Source organism: Herpailurus yagouaroundi, unplaced genomic scaffold (assembly GCF_014898765.1).
Source record: "Herpailurus yagouaroundi ecotype Mexico unplaced genomic scaffold, PumYag 202, whole genome shotgun sequence".
NCBI lineage: Eukaryota > Metazoa > Chordata > Mammalia > Carnivora > Felidae > Herpailurus > Herpailurus yagouaroundi.
The window spans coordinates 511,144-537,673 of NW_024412433.1; the positions used below are offsets into that span (position 1 = coordinate 511,144).

Sequence of the window (26,530 nt, forward strand, 5' to 3'; positions counted from 1 at the left end):
TCGTGCGCGAGCAGGGGTGGGGGTCGGCGGCGCGGGGAAGTTGGGGCGCGGGGCGGGCGGGGCGCGGGCTGCCGACGTGGAGCGCCGGGCGGGGGAGGGGCCGCGGCCGCCTCCCCCGTTCCCCCGCCGCCAACCGGGCGCCCCCTCCTTTTCCCGGGCGCCCCCTCCCCTTCCGCCGCTCGGCCCGGCCCGGGGGGCGGCTACGTGTCACCACTGCGCATGGGCCGCAGCGCCGGCTTGGGAAGAGTGAGAAACTTTCCCGAGTCCGCGATGCCGGCCCGCGCCCACCCCACCCCCAACCCTCGCCTTCTGCGGCACCCGCCCCCACGAAGTCCCTCTCTCTCCGTGCCGCCCACTCCCCCCCCAGCCCCCTAGCCCAGGGTGGGGGAGGGGAGGCCGACCTGGGCCCCGGCCGCTGACGTGGGCGTCCGGCCGCTGAGTTGACCCCTCCCACCCCCCCTCGCGCGCCCCTCCCCCGGCTCGGGTTGGGGGGAGGCTTGCAGGGCTGGGGGTGCATCGCGGGTCCCGAAGGGCAGGGTTGGGGCCAGCAGGGCGGTAGGGCCCCGTGCAGGCCTAGCCGCACCTTCACCTGCTGCCTGCCTACGTGGTCGGGTGGGTCTGCTGCCCTGGGGGGCTGCAGTGCTACTTGGACGCACCCCAGGGTCGGCGCACGAAAAGTGCATTACGGAAAAATACCGAATTTGGATGAAAGGCGGGGAGGCCGAGCGCGTTACTGCTCCTTTAAGCCTGTCCCCGCCCGCGGGCTCGCGTGGCCTGTGGGAGGGCCTGCTGAGGTGGCATCTGCGAAAGTTCCTCCTGCGGGACGGGTGCCGACTTCAGAACTTGGGGGAGCCGCTCACCTGGCCCTCGTTCGAACTTTTGGCCCGTGGGGAGCGCGTTTTTGTTCTCAAGTTCGGCGTGTGGGCCTTGAGAAGTATGTTGGAGAAAAAATCGGTTTTCCTTGTAGGCTTACTGTAGGCATAAAAGTAAATGGTTTTAATCTTGGAAGAAGAGGAAAGAGGTCTGAGTTTGCACTGCGGGTGTTTAGTACCAAGCACATTCAGTCCTGTCTTGGCGCGTGAAGCAGGAGCTTGTTAGGTGGCCCGGGCGTACCTCTCTGTTCTGTTCCTCGGGAGTTCTCCCTGCATAGACTTCTCGCTGGGGAAATGTAATTGACAAGGTCACAAGGGAATGCACATGTACTTGTCCAGAAGCAAAGGAAGTAAAATTCTCTCTTTAAAGATTTTGTGGTGTATTTGTTAGGACCGAGTTCCAGATGTGATCCACGGACGTTGTGACTGTGTTTCTCCCACGCAGCAGTCAGGAGTGCTTGCAGCTCCCTGCCACAGAGGACACACTCTCTCTCTCTCTCTCTCTTTGCTTCTGTCTGTCCCCTTTCCTTTGGTTCTAGCTCTGCTGCTGCACAGTTATATTTTGAGAGGTGCCTTTTTCCCCCCTGTGGACACTTAAACTTTGGGAAACAAGAGTTAAAGTCCAGGGTGAGAATAGTTGAAGATTTGCATTAAGTGGATCTGAATGCTTCCTGCAGGGAAAGTAGTTGAGAACAAGCAAAATGATGTAGGGTCTGGGGCGATCTGGGGAAAACCCGGAGGAGACCGCTCCACGAGGCTGAAGCGATCTTGCAGAAAAGAGCGTCCTTGTTCTCTGTGGCGAGAAGGGGGAATAAAGTTGTGGATCTTGCCACTGTATACAGCACGCTATTCTGATAGCTGTGTAGAGGTGGAGCGAGGCTCCTTTGGAAGGCAGTGCAGGGGCCTGTCCGGTGGTATTCAAAGGTTGCTGAAGGTCCCTTTCAAGCCTGATTTGAGTAGTGTTAGTACATCAGTCGAGGACCTGCGATAGCATGTGTTTGGCCTGTACTCCTCGATGGTGGGGCTTGTGTCAGGGCTCCTGCGAACTTAAGATAGCAGTGGTCACTGTGCGGTCGTCCAAGGACTCTGGAGTGGGAGTCCTCTTGCTGTGTGTTGTCCGTGAAGGCAGAGTGAGGGCTTGCGGGGAGCAGGCTGGGGCGGGCATAGAGCTGTGGGGAACAGTCTCTCTGGTGCTGATTTGTAGACGTAGAGGCAGGTAGACTGTCATGCTGCGAGCACGTTAGGAGGGCTGAGATCAGCCTTTTATAAAATCTTAGAGCAGAGCCTTAAGAGAAGGGTCATCAAGTATGCACTTAAAATGGATCCTTAAGACAGGGTTTTGAGAAGTTTATTTAAAAAAAAAAAAGCCATCTTATCTGAGGATATCAAAACCCCAGATGTTAACTCTGTTGTTGGTTGTGATCCATTCATTTCCAGCTGTGATAAACTACCATTGGCAATCTGGAGACGAGACCCAGTGTATCCTGTCAAACAAGTCTGGAGTTTTCTGGAGATCCACTTGTCCTTCTGTTGCCCCGGGGGCCTGTGTGCACGTGGGGGTGTTAGAGGCTCTGGGACAGGCTCTTGCTCTGGTACGTTAGTAGGTGTGCGATCCTTTCTTGTGTTTCTCGCACTACAAGGTCCCATGGAAGAGCGAGCTGGAATGGATTTTTGAAAGGTGTGTGAGTTATCTCAGCAGGGACCTTCAGGAATTCGTCCTCTAACGTGACTCTAGGTGCAGAGTGGGAATTGCTTGTCACAGACCTGTGGCTGGAGGGGATATGGACAGTGACTGTACCTTGCAGGGTTGCTGTGTGGCTTTCACCAGGCACGGAAGATTTGTCCTGTCAAGGAAGGCAAGAGGACCGGTCAGTAGGTGCACAGAGAAGAGGGTGTGGGTCTAGTCGATCATGTGGGGAACCTGAGTTACTAGGGGGGTGTCTGAGGGTTTTAGGAAGTAACAGGGACTCCTCATGACCTGGAGTGGGAGGGAGGCTGTTGAGATGCAAGGTTGGCAGGTAAAAGGGCAGGTGCAACCCACGTGGGAGTTCTGAGCGACAAAGGCAGGGTGGATGCCTGGGTCCTGGCCTCGCTGTCGGTGCTTTGACTTAGAACACCTCCATCTTGTGCCTGGACTAGCTAAGTGTGCCCTGGCCAGACATGTGGGATTGCAAGGAGTGCTCACTTCCTGCACCTTGTCAAAATCAACATGTGAACGTGCTGCTCTGGTACTTTGATTTAATGGAAGAGCCTTAGTCTTCAGTAGGACTTGCGGGTTAGAATTATTGGAGACGGGTTCTTAAATAAAATTGTCTTGGTCAGTTTGTCTCCACTTTTCTCCCTCTGCCTTAGGGTGCACACCAGGATCTGGTGGGACTGGGGCCCCAGAGAGGCTCTGGCCTCTGGCTTGTGGCACTTTCCCCGTGTGACTGAAGCCTTGCATTTAGAGTTGTTGTTTTTTTTGTTTTTTGTTTTGTTTTGTTTGTTTCTGTTTTAATTTCTGAAATGCTGCTGGACAATGAGACCTGAGTCTGTTGGTGCACCCCTGATTGCCATGAATTGTCTTCCTAACTCCTGAATTAAACGTATCACAGGCAAGAATTTGGGGATGTTATTCTACAGTTAGGTAGCAGGATGTTCTTATTATTGCTGTCGATTCTCCCATCTCAGACACATACCCAACCTTTGTTGGAAAGTCCACCTTCTCGCACCTTGTCCCTGTGTGTGTGCTGGTTTGCATAAAGTGGCAGGTAACCTACCTGGCAGCCTCACTCTCCCAAAGTCCCTAAGGCAAGGTGACCCACACCCTCTTACTTCACAGAGTGGTTCTTGGTCCTCCCCAGATGGCCTTTGAAGGTCCCTTCCAACCCTGCTATTTTATGGCCTGGTTTCTAAATCCCCAGTGGATTAGAAGGGACCAGAGGACTTTTACAGGATAACAACGGGAACAGAGTAACCACAAGGCACAGCGAGCTCATGAAGACAGCAGCTCTCGTTCACCCCGAGATGCTCAGGAGGAGCCCCCCGAGGTCCACATTCTGTTTTGTGTCACAGAATGTTTTTCCTCCTGGGTTAGCAGTCAGAGATTAAGAGGGGTGCAGGAGAAATTCGTCAACCACGCAAGAGAACAGACCATCAAGTTTGTAAGGATTTTACTTCAAAATGGGTCAATTGAAAAGTTTCGGTGTTAAGGGCTCACTCCGTTCCAGGGAAAAATTGCCCCCTAAAAGTTCTAGATGGTTTACATTTTACTGTGATAGGTTTTGTTTGAAACTGATAGCCTAAGGGCAGAGAGCTTTCCCTTTTTTCCCAAAAAACTTGTCTAAATGTTGGTGGTAATACCGAAGTGTAGATGATGTCGCGCCCTTTTCTGTTTAGGAGGTAAACGGACCTGGGTTGTAGAATACAGATAAGTAACTTCTCTCTGGTTTTCTTCTCGCTCCCGCTCCCTTCCTGTCCCACACCAGCAAAAACTGGCAGGCTGACAGAGGCGGCCTCGGGACGGACTCTCTGGCTACTGACCGCTTTGCTGGTAAGTTTGACCGTCTTTTCCAGAGGTTTCCCGTCCCAGAGCCGTGCGTGCACACGTTTCTAGTGGTTCAGAGAGACTTGTGGCTCCACATCGCGACTCGGGCGGCATGCACGTGTGCCCTGCAGGTGTGTCGTCTGGCTTCCATGACTGTGTTCAAGTTTTGTGTTTAGTCAGGATCGTCTGAATTTGGGTTGTGTTCTCTTTAGGAATGTAGAGCTTAATTTTCTTGGATTTAGGAAGAGTTCTGAGTTGTGAGAATGACGCAAAAACTTCACTTTTTTCCATCAGTTGGCTCTCTTACTACTTTTTTGCCACAGTGGTACATACAGATTGGTGCGTTATTGTGTGAAAAAAGTGGGCTCTTCATTCTCACAGCAGCGTGGAGCTCGCCTCGAGTTGAAAGGGGGAAGCAAACACCACGGCTTCCGTGCTGAAAGAGCCCCCTTTTCCAAATAAGGGGCTGTGGCTTTTAGAGCCCTGGAGTCCCGCTGAGTACGGGGTGCCCGGGCAGCAGGTCTGGAGGCAGAGACTGCATGGTTCTTTCCCTGGACTGAGGAACTTTATACCTGCGGGTCCCCTGTGACCCCTGAGACACAGGACTTCAAAGAATCCCCAGCCCCCACCTGTCAGAGGCACTTGCCCATCCTGCTTCTTGCTGTTCCAGTGAAAGAAGCTGCTCCCCATCCCCCACCGTGGACCAGACCGCATCGCCAAGCTGTGCGGTGCCCTGGGCCTTGCCTGTAGTGCCCGTGGTGCCTGAGATCCCTGCAGACGCTGTTTGATTGGCTTTTGGTAGCAGCTGTCACGTGATCTCTTGAGCATTAGGAGGCATGCGGGTGAACCAACCCCCGGAATATCTGAGGCAGATGTTAGGATGGCTGTCCAGGTGTCGGTCTGCAGGCTTTCGCCGCCCCTGGGCTTCATGGGACTGGAGCGCTCAGTTGGAGCCTCCGCCTCCTCACTTAGCGGCCAAACTCGGAGGGGAGAGTTGTCCACGGACCCTCCTTCACTTGCGTTTTGCCTTTCATCACTTGGTGAAAGTTTGAGTGTCCTGGTACCTCACAGGTTGTGAGGAGAATGGTGTGGTTTGCCGGTGAAACGATTAAACACCTGGACGAAACGCCAAGCTTAACGGTCTCGCTGTGCCTTGACTTTCTTCTCTCTGACTCCCTCCTTCCTGCTTCAGTGGCTCACCCGGATTGTGCGCGGGCGCGAGATCAACCATGAGCTCCGTTGCAGTTTTGACCCAAGAGAGCTTTGCTGAACACCGAAGTGGGCTGGTTCCGCAGCAGATCAAAGGTGACGGCCCCTTTTGTGCCTTTCTCCTTCACTCTGAGACGTCGCTCCTTCGGCATCTTTGTCAGATCTTTCTGCCAGTATTTCTGGATACAGAAACTCTCAAACTGTGGACCGCTTTCTGGAAAGCCGGTGATTGTGGTCACTGGGAATTAACGGGATTCTTTTTCAGAATTGCTGTTTCCCAGTTGTGTTGAGCTAAAATCCTTCAAGATCTGGTGTGTATTTACATAAACAGGATAATTTAATTTGAATGCTAAATTCTCATTTATAATCCTTCATCTGTATGCAGATTCTATAAAATTTTCAGGTGAGAGAGTAGGGTTTTCTATTCCAGTCTGTTCTCAACTTTCAACGTTTTCTAATAACTGAATCAACTATCAGTTCTTAAGTTTAATTAAAATTTCACTTTGTAAGTCCCACTGGCCGTGTTTCGAGTGCTCATTTATTGCTAGGGCAGTGGAGACCCAAGCACTGCCACGCGCCATCCAGCTGCCCGTAGGGTTGTTTCCCTCTCTAGATGAGGGACGCCAGGCACTGACAGGACCCGGCTGCTTGTCAGCGCGGAGGCTTTTTGGCGTCCTGGGATAGCACAGCCACGTGGCCAGAAGTGGTGAGCCCGGAGTGGCACGTAGGCCTGTCTCATTCCAAAGGTCATCTCCCTGCTCTGTGTGCACATCCATTCACAGTGGTTTTTGCGGGGCGCTGCCATTGCCGAGGCACTCGGGGGGGATCCAGAACAGCCCCGCTCCTGCTTTCACGGAGCTCTGGTGAATGGGACAAAAAAACCGTGAATGATTAGGGCTCTGTGGGGGATGGAGGTGATGAATGCTCCGGGGCCCGGTTTCCACCAGGCTTGTTGGCTCCTGTGCAGTTGGGAGGGGGTGGTCAGAGACGGCAGCTCCTGCACAAGTCACTGTCAGCACAGTGGGAGATCGGCCGGGGTCTGCCGCGGAGGCGGGTCTCGAGGGCAGTGCTGAGTGGGCACTGACATTATTCTGTTCTGCATATTTAAGGGTTGATTATGTGCCAGGCGTTGTCGTAGTTGTGATTCTGTAAGCAAGGATTAGAAGACTCTTGGGCTCAAATTCTTTGTGGTAAGGCCTGTTTTCACGGGGCTCACCCCACTCAGGGAGGAGTACGGCACCTGCTGTCGGGGTTGGCCCCTCCAGGCCACATGCTGAACCTGAGGGTGCTGGGCCTGGTGAGCTCACAGGGCCCTTTACCGTCACTAAATGAAGAGATGGGGGTGGAGTGTCACTCACAATTAATGTTTTGTTGCTCTCTTTTATTGATTTATTTTGACATTAAAACTCTCCAAGTGTCTTTTTCGTCTAATGTTGAAAGTGGTGTGCTTCCTTTTAATCTGTGTCGGCTGGTCCAGTTGCTACTTTAAATTCAGAAGAGGAGAGCGACCCTCCAACCTACAAAGATGCCTTCCCTCCACTCCCTGAGAAATCGGCTTGCTTGGAAAACGCCCAGGAGCCTGCTGGCGCCTGGAGTAACAAGATCCGGCCCATCAAAGCTTCCGTCATCACTCAGGTAGAAACTCCGTTCTTTCTTCCTCTGCCATTCCAAGTAGGAAGTGGTAGCACCTGAGGGAGTGGGTTTTGAACACACAGAAATGGGAATGCTTTGGGCATGCGGGGGGGGGGGGGGGGGGTGCGGCTTTCAGGGTAGATCATTCCCCACTGCTGGGGCAGCTGTCCTCACGCCCACCGCGTAGCCCTGGCGCTCAGAAGGAGCGGATCCCTTGGCTCTTCAGTCTCTGCTGCAATCCAGTCTCTGCTCCTAACTGCTGAAAGTGGCTTTCCACATCACCAGCTCCAACAGGAACTTGTCTGTCTTTTCTGCCTTCTGTCCCCCCATGTCAAAGCAAGTCTTCTCCTTTTGGCTCCGGGACACCCATTTCCGTGGCTTTCTTTGATCTCACTAGTCCATCTCTCTGCTCTCCTGACCTGGGACATTGGTGAGGTGAACCCCGTCTCCCATGTGAACTCTTGTCGGATCGTGCTTGTTGATTACCTGCCACCCATGTGCCAAGAAGTCCCCTGAGCCTCAACCTCCTAACCGACTGCATCCTGGGTCTTTCCACCTTTCCGGCAGCTATCTGACACAGGCCTGGTGTCTCCCCAGTCTTCCCAATCTTATTAAATGCACCATGTTTTACTCAGGGGTTCAGGCCCAAAACCAAGAGTCATTTTGGTTCCTTCCACTTCCACTCTTGCCTCTGCTCAGTGCCTTCTCCGTCCAGCAGCTGGAGCGTCCTGAGTCATCAGTCCACGTGCCTACCTCTGCCCGAACCCTTTGTTGCCCTCATCTTGCTGCAGAGTGGGCTGGGGAATCCGGTTCCTTCCTTTCTCCTGCTCGGACAGCACCCCCTCGTGCTCACGCTGCTCCCTTATGTGCCCCCTTTTTATTGCCCTCTCCCTTTTGCTCACTCTCCCCTCTGAGTATGGCTTTTCTCTGTCTCCTTGTCCCTCAGCCCCTCTTACCTCCCTGTGTGTTTCCTTCACTGCGCTCTTACCTGGTGCTTCCTTGCTGTCCATTTGTATCGGGGTATAGTTGTCTTCACTGGAGGGCGGCCTCCTGCCCTGAGGTGCTTTCTGCGGCACCCCCTCTCTGGCTGTAGAGCAAGGGAGGGGAGGAGGCGGGATACTTAGGAGTCTGCGGACTCAGGCTCTTGACTCTGTATTCGGTGCCTTCGCACCTAAGTGTTCTCCGTCTCTTGATCTCTTTACCTTCCCTTTTTTGTCTTTTCCTGAGCAGGTGTTCCATGTGCCCCTGGAGGAGAGAAAATACAAGGACATGAACCAGTTTGGAGAAGGTGAACAAGCAAAAATCTGCTTGGAGATCATGCAGAGGACCGGCGCCCATCTGGAGCTGTCTCTCGCCAAAGACCAGGGCCTCTCCATCATGGTGTCGGGGAAGCTGGATGCTGTCATGAAAGCCCGGAAGGACATTGTTGCTAGACTGCAGACTCAGGTGGGTCCCCAGCTGAGTTCTCCTGAGCAGGTGGAGAAATGGGGGTTCTCCCCACCTGCCACTGATCTTCTGCAAACTCCTGGGGGAGCTGGCTCTAGAATGTTGTGGCTAAAAGATGAGGGGCTGTGGGGCAAGAGCAGGGACTTAGCAGGGAGGAGGGGAATTGCCCTGTGCTGTCCACACTCTCACTCACCCCGTCCTGTGGGCCATGGGAAAGTCACTAACTCTCCACTAGCTTCAGGGACCGATGTCCTGAAACAGAGGCAGCACTTCACCTTGCTGCTGACATGTAATCAGTTCTCAGACTTGCTGTTTACTGGTCAGTGAATATTTGAGTATTTTGTGAGTGAGCACTGGGCGGGAGAAGACCTAACCCACTCCACTCCCCCTACACCTCCCTTTACTTTAAAGCAGATCCCAGATACATTCATCTGTAATCTACCCCCCACCTTTTTAAAAGTATAATCTACCAGGCTGTTACTCATTAAAGTTAACAGTAATTTTTAAGTGTGTTACTTATTTTGAGAGATGGAGTGAAAGCGCATGAGTGTGCGTGGGAGAGGGAGAGAGAGAATCCCAAGCAGGTTCCATGCTGTTGGAGCAGAGCCTGATGTGGGGCTTGATCCCACAAACTGTGAGATCGTGACCTGAGCTGAGGTCAAGAGTCTGACACTTGAGGGACTGAGCCGCTCAGGCACCCCTAAAAGTAATAGTAATTTCATAATATATACATACTAAGCCCAGTCTGTGGACTTCTTACATTAATTATCTCCAGTTGTCTTTGGAGTTCAAATCGGCATCCACACCAGGCCTGCCTGCTGGGCGTCTTGTGCTCATGCCCTCTTTGATTCCTCAGTAGTGCCCTCCCCTCCTCTTCTTGGTGCCTTTGATTTTCTGGGATAAGCAGGTATTTGCTTTGTCCCACCGTCGACTGTTACTTCCTGTAAACTGGGGGTTAGATCCAGGGGTTGGTTACTTTGATGTTCAACTTGTTCGGCAAGGAAACTTGCGGGTGGTCCTGTGTGGTGGTTAATTGATTCCAAGACTAGACTCCAGTTTTCAGCAAATCCATCCACTAATAAAGTTCCTGATCTTTTGCTTAGTACTGTTATCATCTGCAGACGGCTTAAATTCAGTGGGGTGCAGATGGCAGTTTTCTAACTCCCTCCCCATTAACTTGGTCTTCTTGTGAAGAACTTTCCTCTGCCACCTGTTGAGTCAGTGTTCAGACTACGATGGCACCCTGGCATCTTCACGGGGGACCCGGGAATCTTCTCACTGTCATTATGAACTTTTGATGTGTTGATTTAGTCCTTTATGGTGAAGTTTGCATCACCTTTGGACAGTGGGACCCCCTTTGGTTTGGCCTCCTGCCGCCTTCTGGAGTGATCATTCGTGTCCATCATGCCCTGATTTCGAACACAGAGACGTGCAGGCCAACTGTAGCCACAGACGTAAAGTCAACTGTTCATCCAGGAACTCTGTGCCTTTTTTTTTTTTAATTGTTTTTGAAGTTTATTTTTGAGAAGAGGGGAAGAGACAGCATGAGGGGGCAGGGACAGAGAGAGACACACACAGAATCCGAAGCAGACTCCAGGCTCTGAGCTCTCAGCACAAAGTCGAACGCAGGGCTCGAACCTACGAACCGCGAGATCCTGACCTGAGGCGATGCCAAACGATTAACTCTCTGAGCCACCCAGGTGCCCTTCTGTGCCTTTTTATTAGGAAGTTGCATGAGTGCAAACTGGTAGTTCTAATTAAGATGAAAGGTGATGGAGTCTTAAAATTGCTTGAAGGAGTTCATGCTCTCATCCTGAGATACAGTTAGGTTGGGACAGAGTCAGAGCTGTGTGATAAGATTCTGTCAGAGACAGCTTCCGCGGGGGGCCCCCCCCCCCCCATCTCCCTCCCCTGCCAGGTGACCATTCTTAGTCTTTGATTTATCCTTCCCTTGTTTGGGTTTGAGAATAGAAGCAAAAGATAACTTGCTGTAATCAACCTTGCCCTACATCCTGTTTTTTCCTGAGTATTTTTTGGAGATGTATACGTATCAGCAAACAGTGGCTCTTCTCCTTTCTTACTTGGGTGCGCAGTGCTCTGTGCGTGTGCTGGAAGTTGTTCAGGCATTCCTGTTGATGGGCATTTGGGTGCCTCCCTGACTTCTGTTATAAGTGTGTCTGGTTGAAAACCTTGTACATATGGGATTTCCTGTTTTACCCTGTCTGTCCGAAGATGAGTTTCCTAGCAGTGAGGTGGCTGGTCTGGGCTGGTCTGAGGGCAGTGCATACTTAATTTCTCTGTAGCAGCCAAGCCCTGGCCCCCAGGTGCACCCGGGGCCTGCCCCACAGGCTTGCCCCGCCTGTCAGATGCTTGGGCTTTTGGCCTTCTGGAAAGTAGCTGAGTGTACTTTTAATTTGGATTTTTCAGATGAGCAGAATCGTTTTATTTACTTACCTGAAAGAAAGTGTGAGTGGGGGAGGGGAGAGAGAGAATCTTAAGCAGCCTCCACACTGTCAGTGCAGAGCCTGACATGGGGCTTGATCTTACGACCGACCCGGAGATCATGACCTGAGCCGAAATTAAGAGTTTGACACTAAACCAACTCAGCCACCCAGGCGCTCAGGATTGAGTGTCTGTTTAATACAGACTTTGCATTTGCTCTGTGTGCTCTTTGTTCTTTGGCCTTCACTATCAAGTTAAAGAGTCTACCTTGCTCAGTGTATTAGGGCTCTTAAAACCTGCCCCAGAGGGGCACCTGGGTGGCTCAGTCGGTTGAGCGTCTGACTTGGGCTCAGGTCATGATCTCATGGTTCGTTTCATGAGTTCGAGCCTGGCGTCGGGCTCTGTGCTGACAGCTCAGAGCCTGGAGCCTGTTTCGGATTCTGTGTTTCCCTCTCTCTCTCTGCCCCTTCCCTGCTCGTGTTCTGTCTCTCAAAAATAAATAAACGTTAAAAAAAAAAAATTAAAAACCTGCACCAGTAATACACCTTATGAATAACGCTTCCTAGTTGGCCATTTGTTTTTTGACCCTGGTGTGTTTTGCTGTGTGACGGGTTATTCAAGTGTAGTCATGTTCATTACTGTTGTTATTTTGAGTCTTCACTGGGAAACTGTTTCACTTCTGGATTATGAGAAACTTCATCTTTTCCTGGTGCCTGGAAGGGTGTTCTTCCCTTTTTGTTCTGGATGTTTGGAATTTCTTACCAGCAGGGGGAGGGGCACATCCAGTTTCATTCTTCTCCATATGGCTGTTAGGTTGTCGACACCAGTTTTAAAAGAGTTTTTCCCCAGTGATTTGAGTGGCTGTTTTTTTTTATTTTTTTATTTTTTTCAATTTTTTTTTTTTCAACGTTTATTTTTATTTTTGGGACAGAGACAGAGCATGAACGGGCGAGGGGCAGAGAGAGAGGGAGACACAGAATCGGAAACAGGCTCCAGGCTCTGAGCCATCAGCCCAGAGCCCGACGCGGGGCTCGAACTCACGGACCGCGAGATCGTGACCTGGCTGAAGTCGGACGCTTAACCGACTGCGCCACCCAGGCACCCCCTGAGTGGCTGTTTTTATGAAGTCCTACGTTTCCGTATTAACTTGTTTCTGTTTGTGGGTTTTCAGTTCTGACCTGTTGGTCTGTCTTTCTGTGTGCTAATATTCTGTTTTAAGGGTAGTAGTTTTATATTATTTATATTTAGTACAGTTACTGGTACCCTTCCCGTACTGTCCTCTTTCAAGATTTTCCTTGTGCCTTTCTCTTTTGTTCTGCCATGCAAAACTTTATGATCTACCTTTTGCTCAAAATTGCATTAGAGCTTTAAAGGAGTGTTTTGTGATTTTTTTTTTTTTTGAAAGAGGGCACAAGTGTGTGAGGGGCAGAAAGGGAGAGAGAGAAGTGGGGCTCACCTGACGCGGGACTCGGACTCATGAACCGTGAGGTCATGACCTGAGCTTGAGTCAGATGCTTAACGACTGTGCCACTGGGGCACCCCGTCCTGTGAGTTCTAGTGCTCGGATCCCCCCTGCGCTGCCCGGGCGCCCCCGTCCTGTGAGTTTTAGTGCAGGGACCCCACCTCTTATGTTGGGTTGTGTCTACTTAGCTACTTTGTGGTTTTTTGTTTTTTTTTTTTTTTTTTTTGGCCTGTCAGAAATGGCCCTTCTTTTGCATTCTGTCTTCTAACCAGTTGCCGTTAGCATAAGATAAAGCTGCTTTGGTGCTGCTCTTCTCCCTGTTATAGACCTTAGACGTTTAATAAAGTTGTAGTTTCCCGGGGCTCCGGAAGGCACAGGCCCGTGCCTCTTCCCTGTCTCATCTTTGTGCCTGCTTTGCTTCCTTGGGTTTCCTTTTGTGGTGACCCCCTGCAGTGGAGGTTAGGGGGGGCAGACCTCAGTGGGTACTTCCCGTTAAATACAGGCTGAGTAGGGGGCATGCCTTTTGTCATGTTACAGGAGTAACACATCCATTGATGTTCATGTTCTTGCACATTTTAAATCATAAATAGATTTAAATTTTCTGGAGGTGATCGTTTGATTTTTCTTCTTACGTCAACGTCATGACACGTCAGTGGTATGATGAATTATATAAACTGATTTCCTCATTGATCCATTTTTGGAGCAAACGTGAGCTGATCAGAATGTGTAACAAGCCGGTGGTCTTTTTCTGTGCTGGTTGGGAAGTGAGGTCTTGTTATGTGGTCTCTATGATGTTTTTGTTTTGAACGTCAGGTAGTCTGCTATAAGACGGTATTTTGGGGGAAGGGGGAAGTGGCTGATACGGGAGTTTCTGCTACACCAGTGTTGGGAGCTTTAACACTTTTCTTTTTTAAGTCGTCTTAGTGCGTACTTTCTGCACAGAGTTGGGAAGACTGGGAGTCTGTGTCCTCCTGGCTCTTTGGGACTTCAGGAACCTGCTTGATTTCTAGCAGTTGGACTCATTGGATGAAGGCTTTGGACTATTTCTATTTTATTTCCTCAGACAAGTTGTCTGTTTTAACTGGTTGTAAAAGAGAGGAAAAAGAGTTTATTAGGGATATAGGTCTATGTCTGAAAATAAAAATAGCTTAGTATTCCAGAAACAAAAATTAATGTGGTTAGTCAGTTATGTACCTGCTTTCCTACCATGTCCCAGGATGGTGTTGGCAGTCATGGCAGTGGAGAACAAGGCCGCATTCTTGAATATTCCTGTTCTCGTGGTGGCTCATTGCGTCGAGAAGCTGTTGAACAAATCAGTACCTCTAACTATGACAGCAGAGCATGTGTCATGGGGTCCTGGGGGGGTGTATTGCACTTGAACTTTTCCTAGCCTTGGGGTCAGGGTAAGCGTCCCCAAGACCATGATGTTTATTTAACCTGGGAGTGTTCTGAAGGATGGGCTGGCACTGGCAGGCAAGAATGGCGTTTCAGGCGGAGAGAATATCATGGAGAAATAATGCTTTTTCAGGACCTACAAATACTATTGTTTTCTCTGCCTCTCTTCCTCTTACAGGCCTCAGCAACTGTTGCCATTCCCAAAGAACACCATCGCTTTGTTATTGGCAAAAATGGAGAGAAACTGCAAGACTTAGAGCTCAAAACTGCAACCAAAATCCAGATCCCACGCCCAGATGACGCCAGCAATCAGATCAGGATCACCGGTACCAAAGAAGGAATCGAGAAAGCTCGCCATGAAGTCTTGCTCATCTCCGCTGAGCAGGTGGGGCCAGGTGAGGGCTTGGTGTGTGTGCATTGGCCTCAGCCCAAGAGCTGTGCCTTCATGGTTCTGTTCTGTCCTTTTCAGGACAAACGTGCTGTCGAGAGGCTGGAAGTGGAGAAGGCATTCCACCCCTTCATCGCTGGGCCTTATAACCGACTTGTTGGTGAGATCATGCAGGAGACAGGGACGCGCATCAACATCCCCCCACCCAGCGTCAACCGGACAGAAATTGTCTTCACTGGAGAGAAGGAGCAGTTGGCCCAGGCTGTGGCTCGCATCAAGAAGATTTATGAGGAGAAGGTAGTGGTTGGGCAGAGAGTGTGGGGACTGTCATCTGGAGGTGTGGCTGAAGTCTAGCCCCTGCCTCTTACCCTCTTGTGCCCAGATGAGTTCAGTTTCCAGTTAGTTAGCAGGTGGAGCTGTTGGGCAGGGAAAGAGTGGACAGAGCTTGGAGCTAGATGTCTGGGCTGGATGCAGCACCCAGATCCAGTCAAATGTTGGAGCTAGCTGTCTGCTGTGAGTCCCCGTCATGGAGTCCCCATACTCACTCCTTGAGGTAGGGGGAGGACTCGGTGTCCTCACCTCATGGACTTGCACTTTTCAGTCTGGGCTTGAGTTAAATTCTCAGGTGATTCTTGTGAGGATGAAACCCAGCCCTTGATCAGAGGAGGTTCTGGGGGTTGGCTGGTCCCCGTCTTCACTTGCAAGGGCTCACGAGTATGTAAGGCTCTGCATCTTGCTCCCCCCTTCTTTGATGACAGTGTTCTGTTCCCACCTATTCCTCCTGAGTCCTCCCTTCTGACTCCCTCATGGTGCTCTTAGAAAAAGAAGACCACAACCATCGCTGTGGAGGTAAAGAAGTCCCAGCACAAGTATGTCATCGGGCCCAAGGGCAATTCCTTACAGGAGATCCTGGAAAGAACAGGCGTGTCTGTGGAGATCCCACCCTCAGACAGCATCTCCGAGACTGTGATACTTCGAGGCGAGCCTGAAAAGCTGGGGCAGGCGCTGACTGAAGTCTATGCCAAGGTAACTGCCGCGTGCGACACTGGGCGCTGGGTGCAGGGACCGCGTCGGGGGAGCGCACGCCTGGCTCTGGTGAGCATGAACACGCGTGACCTGGCCCCCGCAAACCCGCTGCTCTGCCCCCTGGTTTCCTAGGCCAACAGTTTTACGGTATCGTCCGTCTCCGCTCCTTCCTGGCTTCACCGATTCATCATTGGCAAGAAAGGGCAGAACCTGGCCAAGATCACTCAGCAGATGCCTAAGGTGAGGGGGCCTTGCGGATGTGTTCGTTCTGAGTTTTTGATCTTGTCATCCCGTTGCTGACATTTGTTGTTTATTTGGGGCATGCCTCTGAAGACTGTGGCACGGTTTTTAAAAGTCAGTTGCTGTTTGTGACAGTCCGTTTACATGGGTGGCTGAGGAAGAACATAATAAAGTTTTTAATGTATCTGTCATTCTTTTGATCTTTTTAATCAGAAGCTGTGTGTATTGTTAGGTGTCGTGGATACCTTAGGAAAGATCTCCTGTATTAGGGCGTAGTAACTTCACGATGGTTATGTCTGTAAACTTGGAAGAGCACACGTGCGCCGTTTGTTTGAAGTGCGGTGTTACAGCCTTTTCATGCTTTACACTTCCGTCCTTGACGTCTTCCTGGTCTTCCGGAGGGGACCACAGCTCCCCGTGGACTTACCCCGGCTGACTTGCGCGGGAGCACATCCTTTGTACCACCCTCCGACTCACAGCGGGTTTCCAGTTGACTTCTTCATGTTTCCCTTAGGCTCAGGGTCCTGGTTCACACAAATGCAGCTGCTTCCTGGGGCCACTCTCCCTTAACGCCCTTGTCACACGTTGCCTTCTTGCCTGGTGTGTTGTAAGCGGGGACAGGGCTGGCCTTGCCTGTGGACCACCTTCAGGCAGCTCTCCATGGGCTCAGATTTCCTCCCTAATGCTTGTCCTCATTGTTTGACTTTTTTAAAAAAAATGTTTTTAATGTTTATTTTTGAGAGAGAGAAACAGACAGAATGCTAGTGGGCGAGGGGCAGAGAGAGAGGGAGACCCAGAATCCGAAGCAGGTTCCAGGCTCCAAGCTGTCAGCACAGAGCCCCACGCGGGGCTCGAACTGAAGAGCCATGAGATCATGACCTGAGCTGAAGTCGGACGCTCAACCGACTGAGTCACCCAGGTGCCCCAATACTTGTCTCACGTCTCATTCTTTTTGTAAGCGAAGAGGAGTAGGCCTGTAACAGGGAAAGTGCCACAGCGAAACAGTGGGGAAAGTGGTGTTGAGGTGCTCTAGGTCTGTGGTTTGGGTGGTAGGCATATTGTGGAGGATTTTACAGTTCCCACATTTACTGAAGCAAAGATGATTAGATCACAGTAGTACCGAAATAACGGGTGTCCCCCAGCTGCCCTCTTCAGCCGCCTGTGGTGTCTCTGGACGTGCGTTTATATGAAGCAGGTGGGGTTGGCCGCTGCCTCAGGAAAGCACTCGCAGGTTCTCAGGGCACTGCCGCTGTGCCGTGCCGTCTTGGCCATCTCTTTCCTCATTTTGATGTGGTAGGTTCACATCGAGTTCACGGAAGGTGAGGACAAGATCACTCTGGAAGGCCCCACAGAGGATGTAAACGTGGCCCAGGAACAGATTGAAGCCATGGTCAAAGACCTGGTAAGGTGCCCCCCTGCACATTGTGGGTGCTGGTGAAGTAGGGCCGTGGCTGGAATGTCCTCGCTTGCCAGTCAGACATCACGTGGGTGGGCCTGGCTACCCAGGGGTAGCCCAGGGTGAGTAACAGGTTCTGAAGCGGTTAGAACCTGGCCAAGTCCAGGAGGTTCATGGATGGAGGAGACTTTGTTTTGAAGAAGGGTCTTTGAAGTGGGCCGGAAGGACAGTCTTGGAACAATGCCCGACAGTTGAGTGACAAAACATGGCAACAGCTACCGGCTTTTGGACTTTGGTTCTTGCTGGTGTCTGAGACTGTGGCTCATCCCATGGCCTCAAGAGTTTGTCTCCGGACCCATTCTGTGCTCCTCCTGCAGATTACCCGGATGGACTATGTGGAGATCAACGTGGACCACAAGTTCCACAGGCACCTCATCGGGAAGAGCGGGGCCAACAGTGAGTGCGGCTGATGGCGCCGGGGGTGGTGCTGGGGTTGAGGCTGGGTCGTACGGCTTTGAACTCCTCTTCTCCTCGGGCTGTGGTTGGTCTGGAGGTAACCATGACCATCCTGGTCAGAGGTCACAGTGAAGGACTGCCGAGCCTGATGGGGTAACGTCACTGGTTTTCTAGTCACTACCGAATGGGTGCCTAGCAGGGCTCCCCAAGGAGCAGGAAATGTCTGGGCTCACGGGCACAGGGAGGGGTTCTTTTGGGCAAGCGATAATCACGGCAGCCCAGGTGAGCTCTGTCTGATCAGGAGCGCAAGCGTGGTTCCTCAGAAGTGTGTTGAGTGAGGGCTGTGCCCAAATGAAGGATGTTTTCTAAAACCCACTCCTTGGCCTGGTTTACTGTGAGGCCACCCAACACATTACAGTGCTTTCCTTGTCCCTATGTTTCCTCTGTAGTAGGAGGTGAGAGGGCAGCACACATCCCAGCCTGGGTCCATCCCTAGGTTGTAGGGACCCCAGCCGTGTAGACAGGATGCCCTGTGAGTGTGTCCTCTTTGGTTTTTGCCTGATACGGTCCAGTTTTTGTTCATAGTAATGTGAGCTTGTCAGCTGTGCCGTGTTTGGTGTCAGTCTTGTGTTCTGGGGTATTTTAAACACCAGCGAGAGTCCACAGACACAGAACACCTCCTGATGGAGCTTCCTTGCACATACTGCTGAAGCCTCGCGCACGCTGTAACTCGATTTGTGTGTGCGTGTGTGGATGAACTCTGGGGTGTCTTAACGTAAAAACTCGTAGCTCTGACACAAATTGCCAGTGTCTGCTCCCCGGGAGTGTGGGGCCCCCCGTGCGGTACAGGTTAATTTCTTCGCTTTCTGGTTCTGTTTCTCCCCTCCTTTTCTTTCACGATCTGAAACCTCTCACCTGGCTTCTGAGTCCTTGGCTTTTGTTGTCCTACGTGGTTTCACCCTGGAATAGCACATGTCCTGGCTGTCTCTGTGTGTGTTCGCAGCCCTCCTCTGTGACCCCTAAGGAGCTTGGGCAAAATGCAGGCCTTGTTTCTTGGGATAAGGTCTCTCCAGGGTGTGGGGGCTTGGGTCTCTGTTCAAAGAAGATGACAGAGGGTTTTCAACTCAACTTGTTTGGCAAAGAAGTGAAGTCTTGATTTGGATCCCAGCTGATGGTGGGGTCTCTCTGGGCAGCAGCCTGACCTCCGTGGAGCCCTCAGGTGGTCATTGGGAGGTGCCCTTCGGTTATTTTTGTTTTTTTGAGAGTAATTTTATGACGTGAGAACACAGTGGTTCGGTTCCCAAACTTGCTTCCACCTTAGAAACCCCTGGGATCTTTTAAGTATTCTAAAGCCCCAGCCATAGCCCAGGCCAGGGAAACCTCATCCACTGAGAGGCCCCAGCTGTCCGTCACGTGACATCCTCAGGGTGACACCTGCATGGTCCGTCTAGGTAAAGACCATACCCAGCACATTTGAGAGAATGGAGGGTCTTGCACCGAAGGCTTAATCACCCCCTTTACTTGTGAGACCAGTGAGTGGGGGGCTTTAGTCCTGTTCTGCTGGGTGGTTAATCACTAGTGGAACATAATAGATTCTGAGTCTAAAACGTGTTTCTTGTTGTATTGTTAAGTAAACAGAATCAAAGACCAGTACAAGGTGTCCGTGCGCATCCCTCCTGACAGTGAGAAGAGCAACCTGATCCGTATCGAGGGGGACCCGCAGGGTGTGCAGCAGGCCAAGCGGGAGCTGCTGGAGCTTGCCTCTCGGATGGTGAGACCTACGGCCAGGCCCTGCTGGGGAGGGGTGCACCTGTGCCTGCTGGGTGACTCTGCAGGGTACCCTCTGTGCCTCTGTTTTCATGTGTGGTCCTGGAGAATGGAACTCGCTCAATTTAGGAGTGGCTCTGACCTGCAGGGGCCCAGGTGCTGTGCTGGAGGCACTGGGGCTCTGCAGCAGGGCTTTTGGCCTTGGGGAAACCCCGGAGTCTGGGATGCTTTGAGTACTGACTCCAGGGACTGTGATGGATCTTCTGGATTCTTAGAAGCACCCAGGTGACTCCCATGTGCAGCCAAGGTTGAAAATTCCTGCTGTGTGGTTATCTGCAACTCTAAAGGTTGGCGGGGCTTGTTCCTGCTGCCAGACTGAAGTTCTGCACTCCCCTGTCTAAGCTGTCAGCGCTGGTGTGTCTATCTTGATTGTGTGATTCATATGCAGATAGCCATGCAGCTGTGATTGTTGGTTTGGGCTGCACGTATAAGCGTCACTGGGATGCCTTTCAGCATCCAGAGGAGGCACGTGCTGAGTGAGAGTTTACGGTTCAGCGTAAACATGTGCAGAACGTCAGGAAGCCTCGGACAGGGCAGTGTGCGTGCCTCATCGGGATAGGGAGTGAGCTGCATGTCTGTTTCACCCTGTCACTGCCTGGCTCTGGTGCCCAGGCCTGGAGCCTGCCCTCAAGGCCCCCTTTGGGCAGTAGGCCTTTCCTTTTCCTCAGCTGCAAGCCGACACATGCGGCCTCCTGCCATTCTCTGGCCATCCCTGAGCTCACAGCTCAGCAGAGGGTTCCAGCTCTTCCCTTACTCAGCCAGCTCTCTTGTTGCCCAGTGCTGGGGGGGGGGGGGGCTCCCTTGGTCTGGGGTATCTGGTGCTTCTGTGGGATTACTGAACCCGTGTTTCTCTGTCAGCCTGGTGCCAGTCTGATCCAGAATCTCCCCCAAGATTTTGAATGGTTACCTGCTAGTATTTTTTCTTTATCCTACCTCTGTTTATTCTTTTGTATTCTTTGGTGTTTTAGTGAGATGCTGGGGTAGGTGAGAACCAGAACCATGCAGGTTTATTGCCTGGTGTTGAACCTTTCTTAATTATCCACGTGTGGCAGTGGTTGAACCACACTGTGTTCTGGAAGGATCACTGCCTGCAGGGCGTTGTGTCTCATGGTCTCTTGTTCTCATCCCCATGGATTGAGGCCACTGCACTGGCACTTCTGGTTGAGGGGTCCTGAACTCTGCTGCGGAATCGTACTTCATTCAGGCCCATGTTGTTAGAGAGAGTGGGTGTCCTCTCCAGGGCCCTCTGCTGGCTGCCGACTCCCTGTGGTGCTACGAGGCTGTGTGGAGCTCCTCAGGCCCCCGGGGGGCCTCCTGCTGTTAACATCATCTCCTCAAACCGCGTTTTTAGGAAAATGAGCGTACCAAGGATCTGATCATTGAGCAGAGATTCCATCGCACCATCATTGGCCAGAAGGGTGAACGGATCCGTGAAATTCGTGACAAATTCCCAGAGGTAAGGGTTTCCCAAAGGCATTCTCGAGTCCTCTAAGAGGGATTGATTGGCACTGTTGTGGAATCCGGTCATTACCAATAACTGAACTTGCATTTGTGGTGATTTGTTCCAGGTTATCATCAACTTTCCAGACCCAGCACAAAAGAGTGATATCGTCCAACTCAGAGGGCCCAAGAATGAGGTGGAAAAATGCACCAAATACATGCAGAAGATGGTGGCAGACCTGGTAGGGGGTGTTTTCCCTCCTTGGTTGTGATACAGTGTTACCGGTGGTGGAGAGGCCTGGGGGACTTGTCCCGTCAGTACCTCTGCTTGGGGAGCACACTTGGACCCTGGATTGGTCTGCCGTCTCCATAGTGATGCCGTCCCTGGTAACCCCGTGTGCTTAGACTGGCAGAAATTGTTAGGGCCTCAGTGTTGCGTGGAATTAAAGTGGGGTGCCAGGTTCCTTGTGTCCTGGAGGGGTCTTGGGGTATCTAGATAACGTGTGCCATCTGGTAAGGAGCGGGATGTACGCAGATAGTGTGGGGAGCCAGTTACTGATTTGTTACCTTCTTGAGAGCTGGCATGGGAACAGGTAGTTTGGAAAGTGCCGAGGGCCGTTATTGACGGGAGGACTCCAGGTGGACTCATGCTTTCTGTGGTCCTTCATGGGGCTTGGACCGAGCGGACAGCTGCCTCAATCACTGACGGGGGCTCTCCCAGCCCTGAGCACGTTCACGCTGCCCTGGAGTGGTGGGATTCCCAAGAGTGGCAGGGTCTGTGTGTCACCTTGAGGTGTGTCACCTTGAGGTGTGCTCTGGGCTTACTTCTCCCAGCCTGGTGTCCTGGTCTCCACTGGCCCTCGGCCAGCTCTGGTCCTGGAGGTGGCCAGAACCCCCTCGTACCCAGAGTGTCGGTTGAGGACACTCGGCACACTCCGTTGCTTCTGGATTGTGGAACTTGCATCGAACAGATGGCAGGTTGTATTGCGAGCCACTTTTTATAAAGGTGGCTTTGCATCAGTTAACTGTGGCTTGCCCAGTTAGCTAATTGCTGAGTAAGTTATCCCGCATTCTTGTGACAAGCCTCTGAAGGTCAGAGGTCAGAGAGCGGGAGACCAGGAGGATCCAAGTGTGTGTTTTCCCATAATGAGACCTGTCATTTCATACTCTTTCATGGATGATGGGATACCTCACTCCAGTATGCTGGCTAATTGTGCCGCTCCTTTTGTCTCTAAGGTGGAAAATAGTTACTCAATTTCTGTTCCGATCTTCAAACAATTTCACAAGAACATCATTGGGAAAGGAGGCGCAAACATTAAAAAGGTGACCAGCCAGTTTGTCCCCTGAACCTTGGCTCTCCTCGGCCTACCCCCAAAGCCCTCTGCCATTCCGGCTGAGCTTTGAAGGAGGGAGCCTTCCTTTCCAGCCCTGGGCTCCAGCTGTCTCACCTGGGACGTCCGCTTTTCATGGTGTCCCATCTGCTTGTAGATCCGAGAAGAAAGCAACACAAAGATCGACCTTCCAGCAGAGAATAGCAATTCAGAGACCATTATCATCACAGGCAAGCGAGCCAACTGTGAGGCTGCCCGGAGCCGCATCCTGTCCATCCAGAAAGACCTGGTAATGGGGTGTTTTGTGACAGGACGCTAGCCAGGCTCCCTGTGGTCCTGTCTCAGCAGCCCCCACGGCGCTAGCCTGCTGTTCAGGCACGCGGGGTCAGGCAGGCCGGCCCTCCCCGCAGCAGTGCTGGCCTCCGAGCAGCCACCTGCCGCCTGGCTGTGGCGGTGTGCCCCGCTGGTCTGAGCGGTAGCACTGGACTTGAGTGCTTGGAAATCAGGTCGTGAAGGCATTACAATAATTTTTTTCAATTTCTGAAAAGTCAACGTGTAAAAAACTGCATGTTTAAAGTGTGCGCTTTGGTGAGTTATGACACGTGTACATCCATGGAATCCTTTCCGTAGTCAGGATGCGGAGCGTGTCCAGCACCCCAGAAATGTCCTCCTGCTCCTTTTCAGTCCCTCCCTCTTTCGTGCCAGCCCCCGCCCCTACTCTGCCTGGCCATCCCCTTGATCTGCTTTCGGCCACAGGGGATTAGAGTGGGTTTCCTGCATCTTTGCCTAAAAGAAATCCTGGCGTCTGCTCCCCCATCTCCAGCTGCTTTCACTTCGAGCATCCGTGTTGCTCTGTGTGTCAGCACCTTGTTTTGTTTAATGGCCGCGCAATACTGTCATTGTATGCACTGATGATTTTCCTTTTGGTCTGAGACCTGTAGTTTTTCTTTGAAGGGGTTTTTTATCTAATAAGTCGTCAAATTTTTTAGTGTAGAATTTTGCATAGTATTCCCATAGTGTGTTTTCACTGTGGTGGTCTCTTTTGCATTCCTGATGCCTGTAATTTGTGTCATTCTAGAATCATCTTCCTTTACCCTGGTAGTAGTCTTTGCTCTGAAATCTACTTTGTCTCGTTAAAGTAGGTTTCTCTTAAGCAGTTTGCTTTTTTTTTACTCAATTTGACCATCTCTGCCTTTTAATTGTACCTAATTACATTAGTAATTGTAGATATCTTGTTTTAATCCATGTTTTTAGTAAGTGTGAGGAAATGTGAATTTTTTTAATTTTAAAATTCTGTTAAAATTCACATAAACAAGATTTGCCATCTTAGCGTACAGCCCCAGGACATTAAGTGCATTCACACTTGCTGTGCAGCCATGACCACCATGAGTCTCCAGAACTTTCCATCTTCCCAAACAAACTGTCCCCATAAACAAGTTCCTTTGGCCCTCCACAGCCCTTGGTCACCCCTGATGTGATTGTACTGTGCGGTTCCATTTCAGTCCACCGCCTTGAACTTGTTCTCTGTGTGTCCCGTCTTTGTCCTCTTTTTCTGCCTGCTTTTGGATTTAATACAACTTTGTTTTTCCTTTGATCTCCCTTTATGGCTTACTGGGTATTATAGCTTTTACTTTAGTGGTTGTTTCAGAGTTGTCCGGGCACACGTTCCACGTGCGCTTCCTCCGGGTCACTTCGTGCTATGGCAGTGTCGCTGGAGGTGCTGAGAATCCCGCGTCCCAGCGCTGCTGCCCGGCCTCCCTGGTCTGCGTTGTGGCCCCGCAGCACCTTCTTGTTTGCACATTGGCTTCTTTCCCTTAGTATTAACGTGGGTCATGTGGCAAGAATGTATTTAGTTTTGTAAGAAAGTGCCAGCCCGTCTTCCCAGGAGGCTGCCCCAGTGGCAGGGTGGGCATCCGGGGGCTCTGCAGCCTTGGCTTGGAGGTTTTCTTTCTGCACCTGACTCTGTTTTGGCACCTCCCACAGTGTCTGTGAGGACACGTCTGAGGTCCTCCTTTACTTTGCTCCTCCACACACGTTCTTTGGCTCTTGTTTTTAGGAGTGTCTCGTAGGCTTTGAGCGACATACGACATGTCTGGGGGTCCCTTTCCTCGTGTGAGTTCATTGAGCTTTCTTGGATACGTGAGTTTAGCATTGTCATCAAATTTGGAAAAATTGGTGTCACTATTTCTGAATATTTTTTTTCTGTCCTCCCCTTCAGGGACTCCAGTTACCTGGTGATAGGCAGCCAGATTGTCCTGTGGTTCACTGGTACGCTATTTATTTGAGTGGAAAGGTGAAGTGGTGTTTTTTCCTCCATTAGTTTCTTTAAATTTATTAATTTTCTGCAGTGTGTAATCTGTATCCCACCTAGTGTATTTGTCATTTTGGACATTTTCACCTGTAGGGGTTCAGTTGGAATATTGGAGGTTTTACATTGACACCTTCAGTCTTTCTTTGCCTTTTTGGCCATATGCAGGGTCGTGAAAATGCCTGTTGTAGTGTTATCGGTCTCCTCCGGTTCTTTTTTTTATGGTTTTTTTTATCTGAGGTGTGGATGCAGAGGGAGAGAGCGAGAATCCCAGGCAGGCTCCACTGCCCAGCGTGGAGCCCATTGTGGGGCTCGATATCAGGACCGTGAAGTCACGACCTGAGCTGAAATCCACAGCGGGATGCTCAACGGAACCACCCGGCGCCCCTCAACCCACTGGTTCTAGTGTCTGTGTCATTTCTGGGGTGTTTTCTGTGCTTTTCTCAGTGAGGTAGTTTTCTCCTGTTTCTTTGCTTATCTGCTATTTTTTCATTGGATGCCAGAAGTTAGGAGGTTTACTCTGGTGGATGCTGGATAGTTTTGCATTCCTGTAAGTGTCTTTCAGCTTCGTTAAGGTATTTTGAAATACTTTGCTCCTTTGTGGACTTGCTCTTGAGACACATGAGATGGCGTCACAGCAGTGCCTAGTCTGGGGCATTACTTCCCACTATTGAAGTGAGGCTTTCCTGTGCCCACGTCCTGGCATGTGGACAGTGCTGTGTGCTGTGGTTTGCTCCCTCTAGTGATCCGGGGCTCTTTCCCAAGCCTCGGCCATTTCCCTCCGTACGTCAGTATGGGAGCAATGTCCAGTTCACGGGGGCTTCTGCCTCCACGCTGCTCCCTCCCCTCAGGCTCTGACCTGTGGGCCCTGTGTCCTTGACGCTGGGACTTGGCCAGGGGGCAGTCAGCAGGCTTACCTTCCTTCCTCCGTGTCTCCAGTGTCTTGAACACCATTGTGTCCTTGTGGGAGGTAAACCTGGTCCTTGTGTCACCTTGACTAGAGGCAGGATAGGTGCTGACCCGCAGGCATATCGGTGTATCTCTGCTTGGGCACCAAGAGAACCAAAGGAGGAAAGCACTGTTTTGACGGTGTAACCCGGAGGCTTCCCTTCCACATTGTGTGAGCCACTGCCCCCGCCCCATCCTGCACCCATATTCATGTACCCACTCATGCACACAGACTCGGGGTCCCTGGGCGGCGGGCGTGCCGTCCTGTGTCCCACACCTCACAGACTGTGTGTGATTCCAGGCCAACATTGCCGAAGTGGAGGTCTCCATCCCCGCCAGGCTGCACAACTCCCTCATCGGCACGAAGGGCCGCCTGATCCGCTCCATCATGGAGGAGTGCGGCGGGGTGCACATCCACTTCCCTGTGGAGGGCTCGGGCAGTGACACAGTTGTCATCAGGGGCCCCGCCTCGGATGTGGAGAAGGCCAAGAAGCAGCTCCTGCACCTGGCAGAGGAGAAGGTGAGCCCCACGCCCAGGAGTGATGGTGCCGTGTCTGTCCCTTGCTGGAAGGGTTTTTGTGGCGGGTCAGAAAACTGCTTCGTTACACCTTTACGTCTCTGGTTTTGCCATTGCTGAACAAAGGGCCTTGGCAGGTCAAATGCCTACCTGTACGATGTAGAAAAGTTGCGGTTTGGCGTATTGGCTTTTTAAAGTAGGGTTCATAGACCATAAAGTCCACTTTTCTGAGTTTTGACGAGCATACACACACTGACATGACCACCACTGTAGTGAAAATGTTTTGGCCATCACCTTAAACTCTGCATTGAATCACCTTTGCCCCTTTGTCAAAACCCACGTGTGGGTCTGTTGCTGGACCCACAAGGTCCAGATTACAGGTTGAGGAAGTTCTGTCTGTCACCGATTTGCTCAGAGTTGTTGCGGGAACAGGTGTTGGGTTTTATAGGAAGATTTTTCTGCATCTGTTGACATGGTAGCATGGTTTTTCGTTTTTTAAGCATATGTATTAGATTTTTTTGGTTAGCTTTTTGCTTTTTTTTTTTTTTTTTTTTTAATGTTTATTTATTTGGGGGGAGAGGAAACAGTGAGAGAGGGAGAGAGAATCCCAAGCAGGCTTTGTACTGTCAGTGGAAAGCCCCACACGGGGCTTGAGCTCATGAACTGTGA

At 51.4% G+C, this 26,530-nt stretch overlaps 1 protein-coding gene across 1 annotated transcript in view; it reads left to right on the forward strand.

The window, feature by feature from the left end:
* HDLBP (high density lipoprotein binding protein) overlaps positions 1-26,530 on the forward strand; it is a 72,608-nt gene that overhangs the window by 33,456 nt on the left and 12,622 nt on the right. The window contains exons 2-17 of the mRNA XM_040450389.1: positions 4,340-4,404; positions 5,591-5,703; positions 7,085-7,242; positions 8,470-8,685; positions 14,163-14,369; positions 14,454-14,669; positions 15,192-15,398; positions 15,531-15,638; positions 16,936-17,040; positions 17,412-17,490; positions 19,122-19,261; positions 20,669-20,773; positions 20,886-20,999; positions 21,994-22,080; positions 22,246-22,377; positions 25,646-25,864. Of these exons, the coding sequence (XP_040306323.1) occupies positions 5,628-5,703; positions 7,085-7,242; positions 8,470-8,685; positions 14,163-14,369; positions 14,454-14,669; positions 15,192-15,398; positions 15,531-15,638; positions 16,936-17,040; positions 17,412-17,490; positions 19,122-19,261; positions 20,669-20,773; positions 20,886-20,999; positions 21,994-22,080; positions 22,246-22,377; positions 25,646-25,864 (2,169 nt within the window). The 5' untranslated portion in view covers positions 4,340-4,404; positions 5,591-5,627. The remainder of the gene's footprint in view (positions 1-4,339; positions 4,405-5,590; positions 5,704-7,084; positions 7,243-8,469; positions 8,686-14,162; positions 14,370-14,453; positions 14,670-15,191; positions 15,399-15,530; positions 15,639-16,935; positions 17,041-17,411; positions 17,491-19,121; positions 19,262-20,668; positions 20,774-20,885; positions 21,000-21,993; positions 22,081-22,245; positions 22,378-25,645; positions 25,865-26,530) is intronic.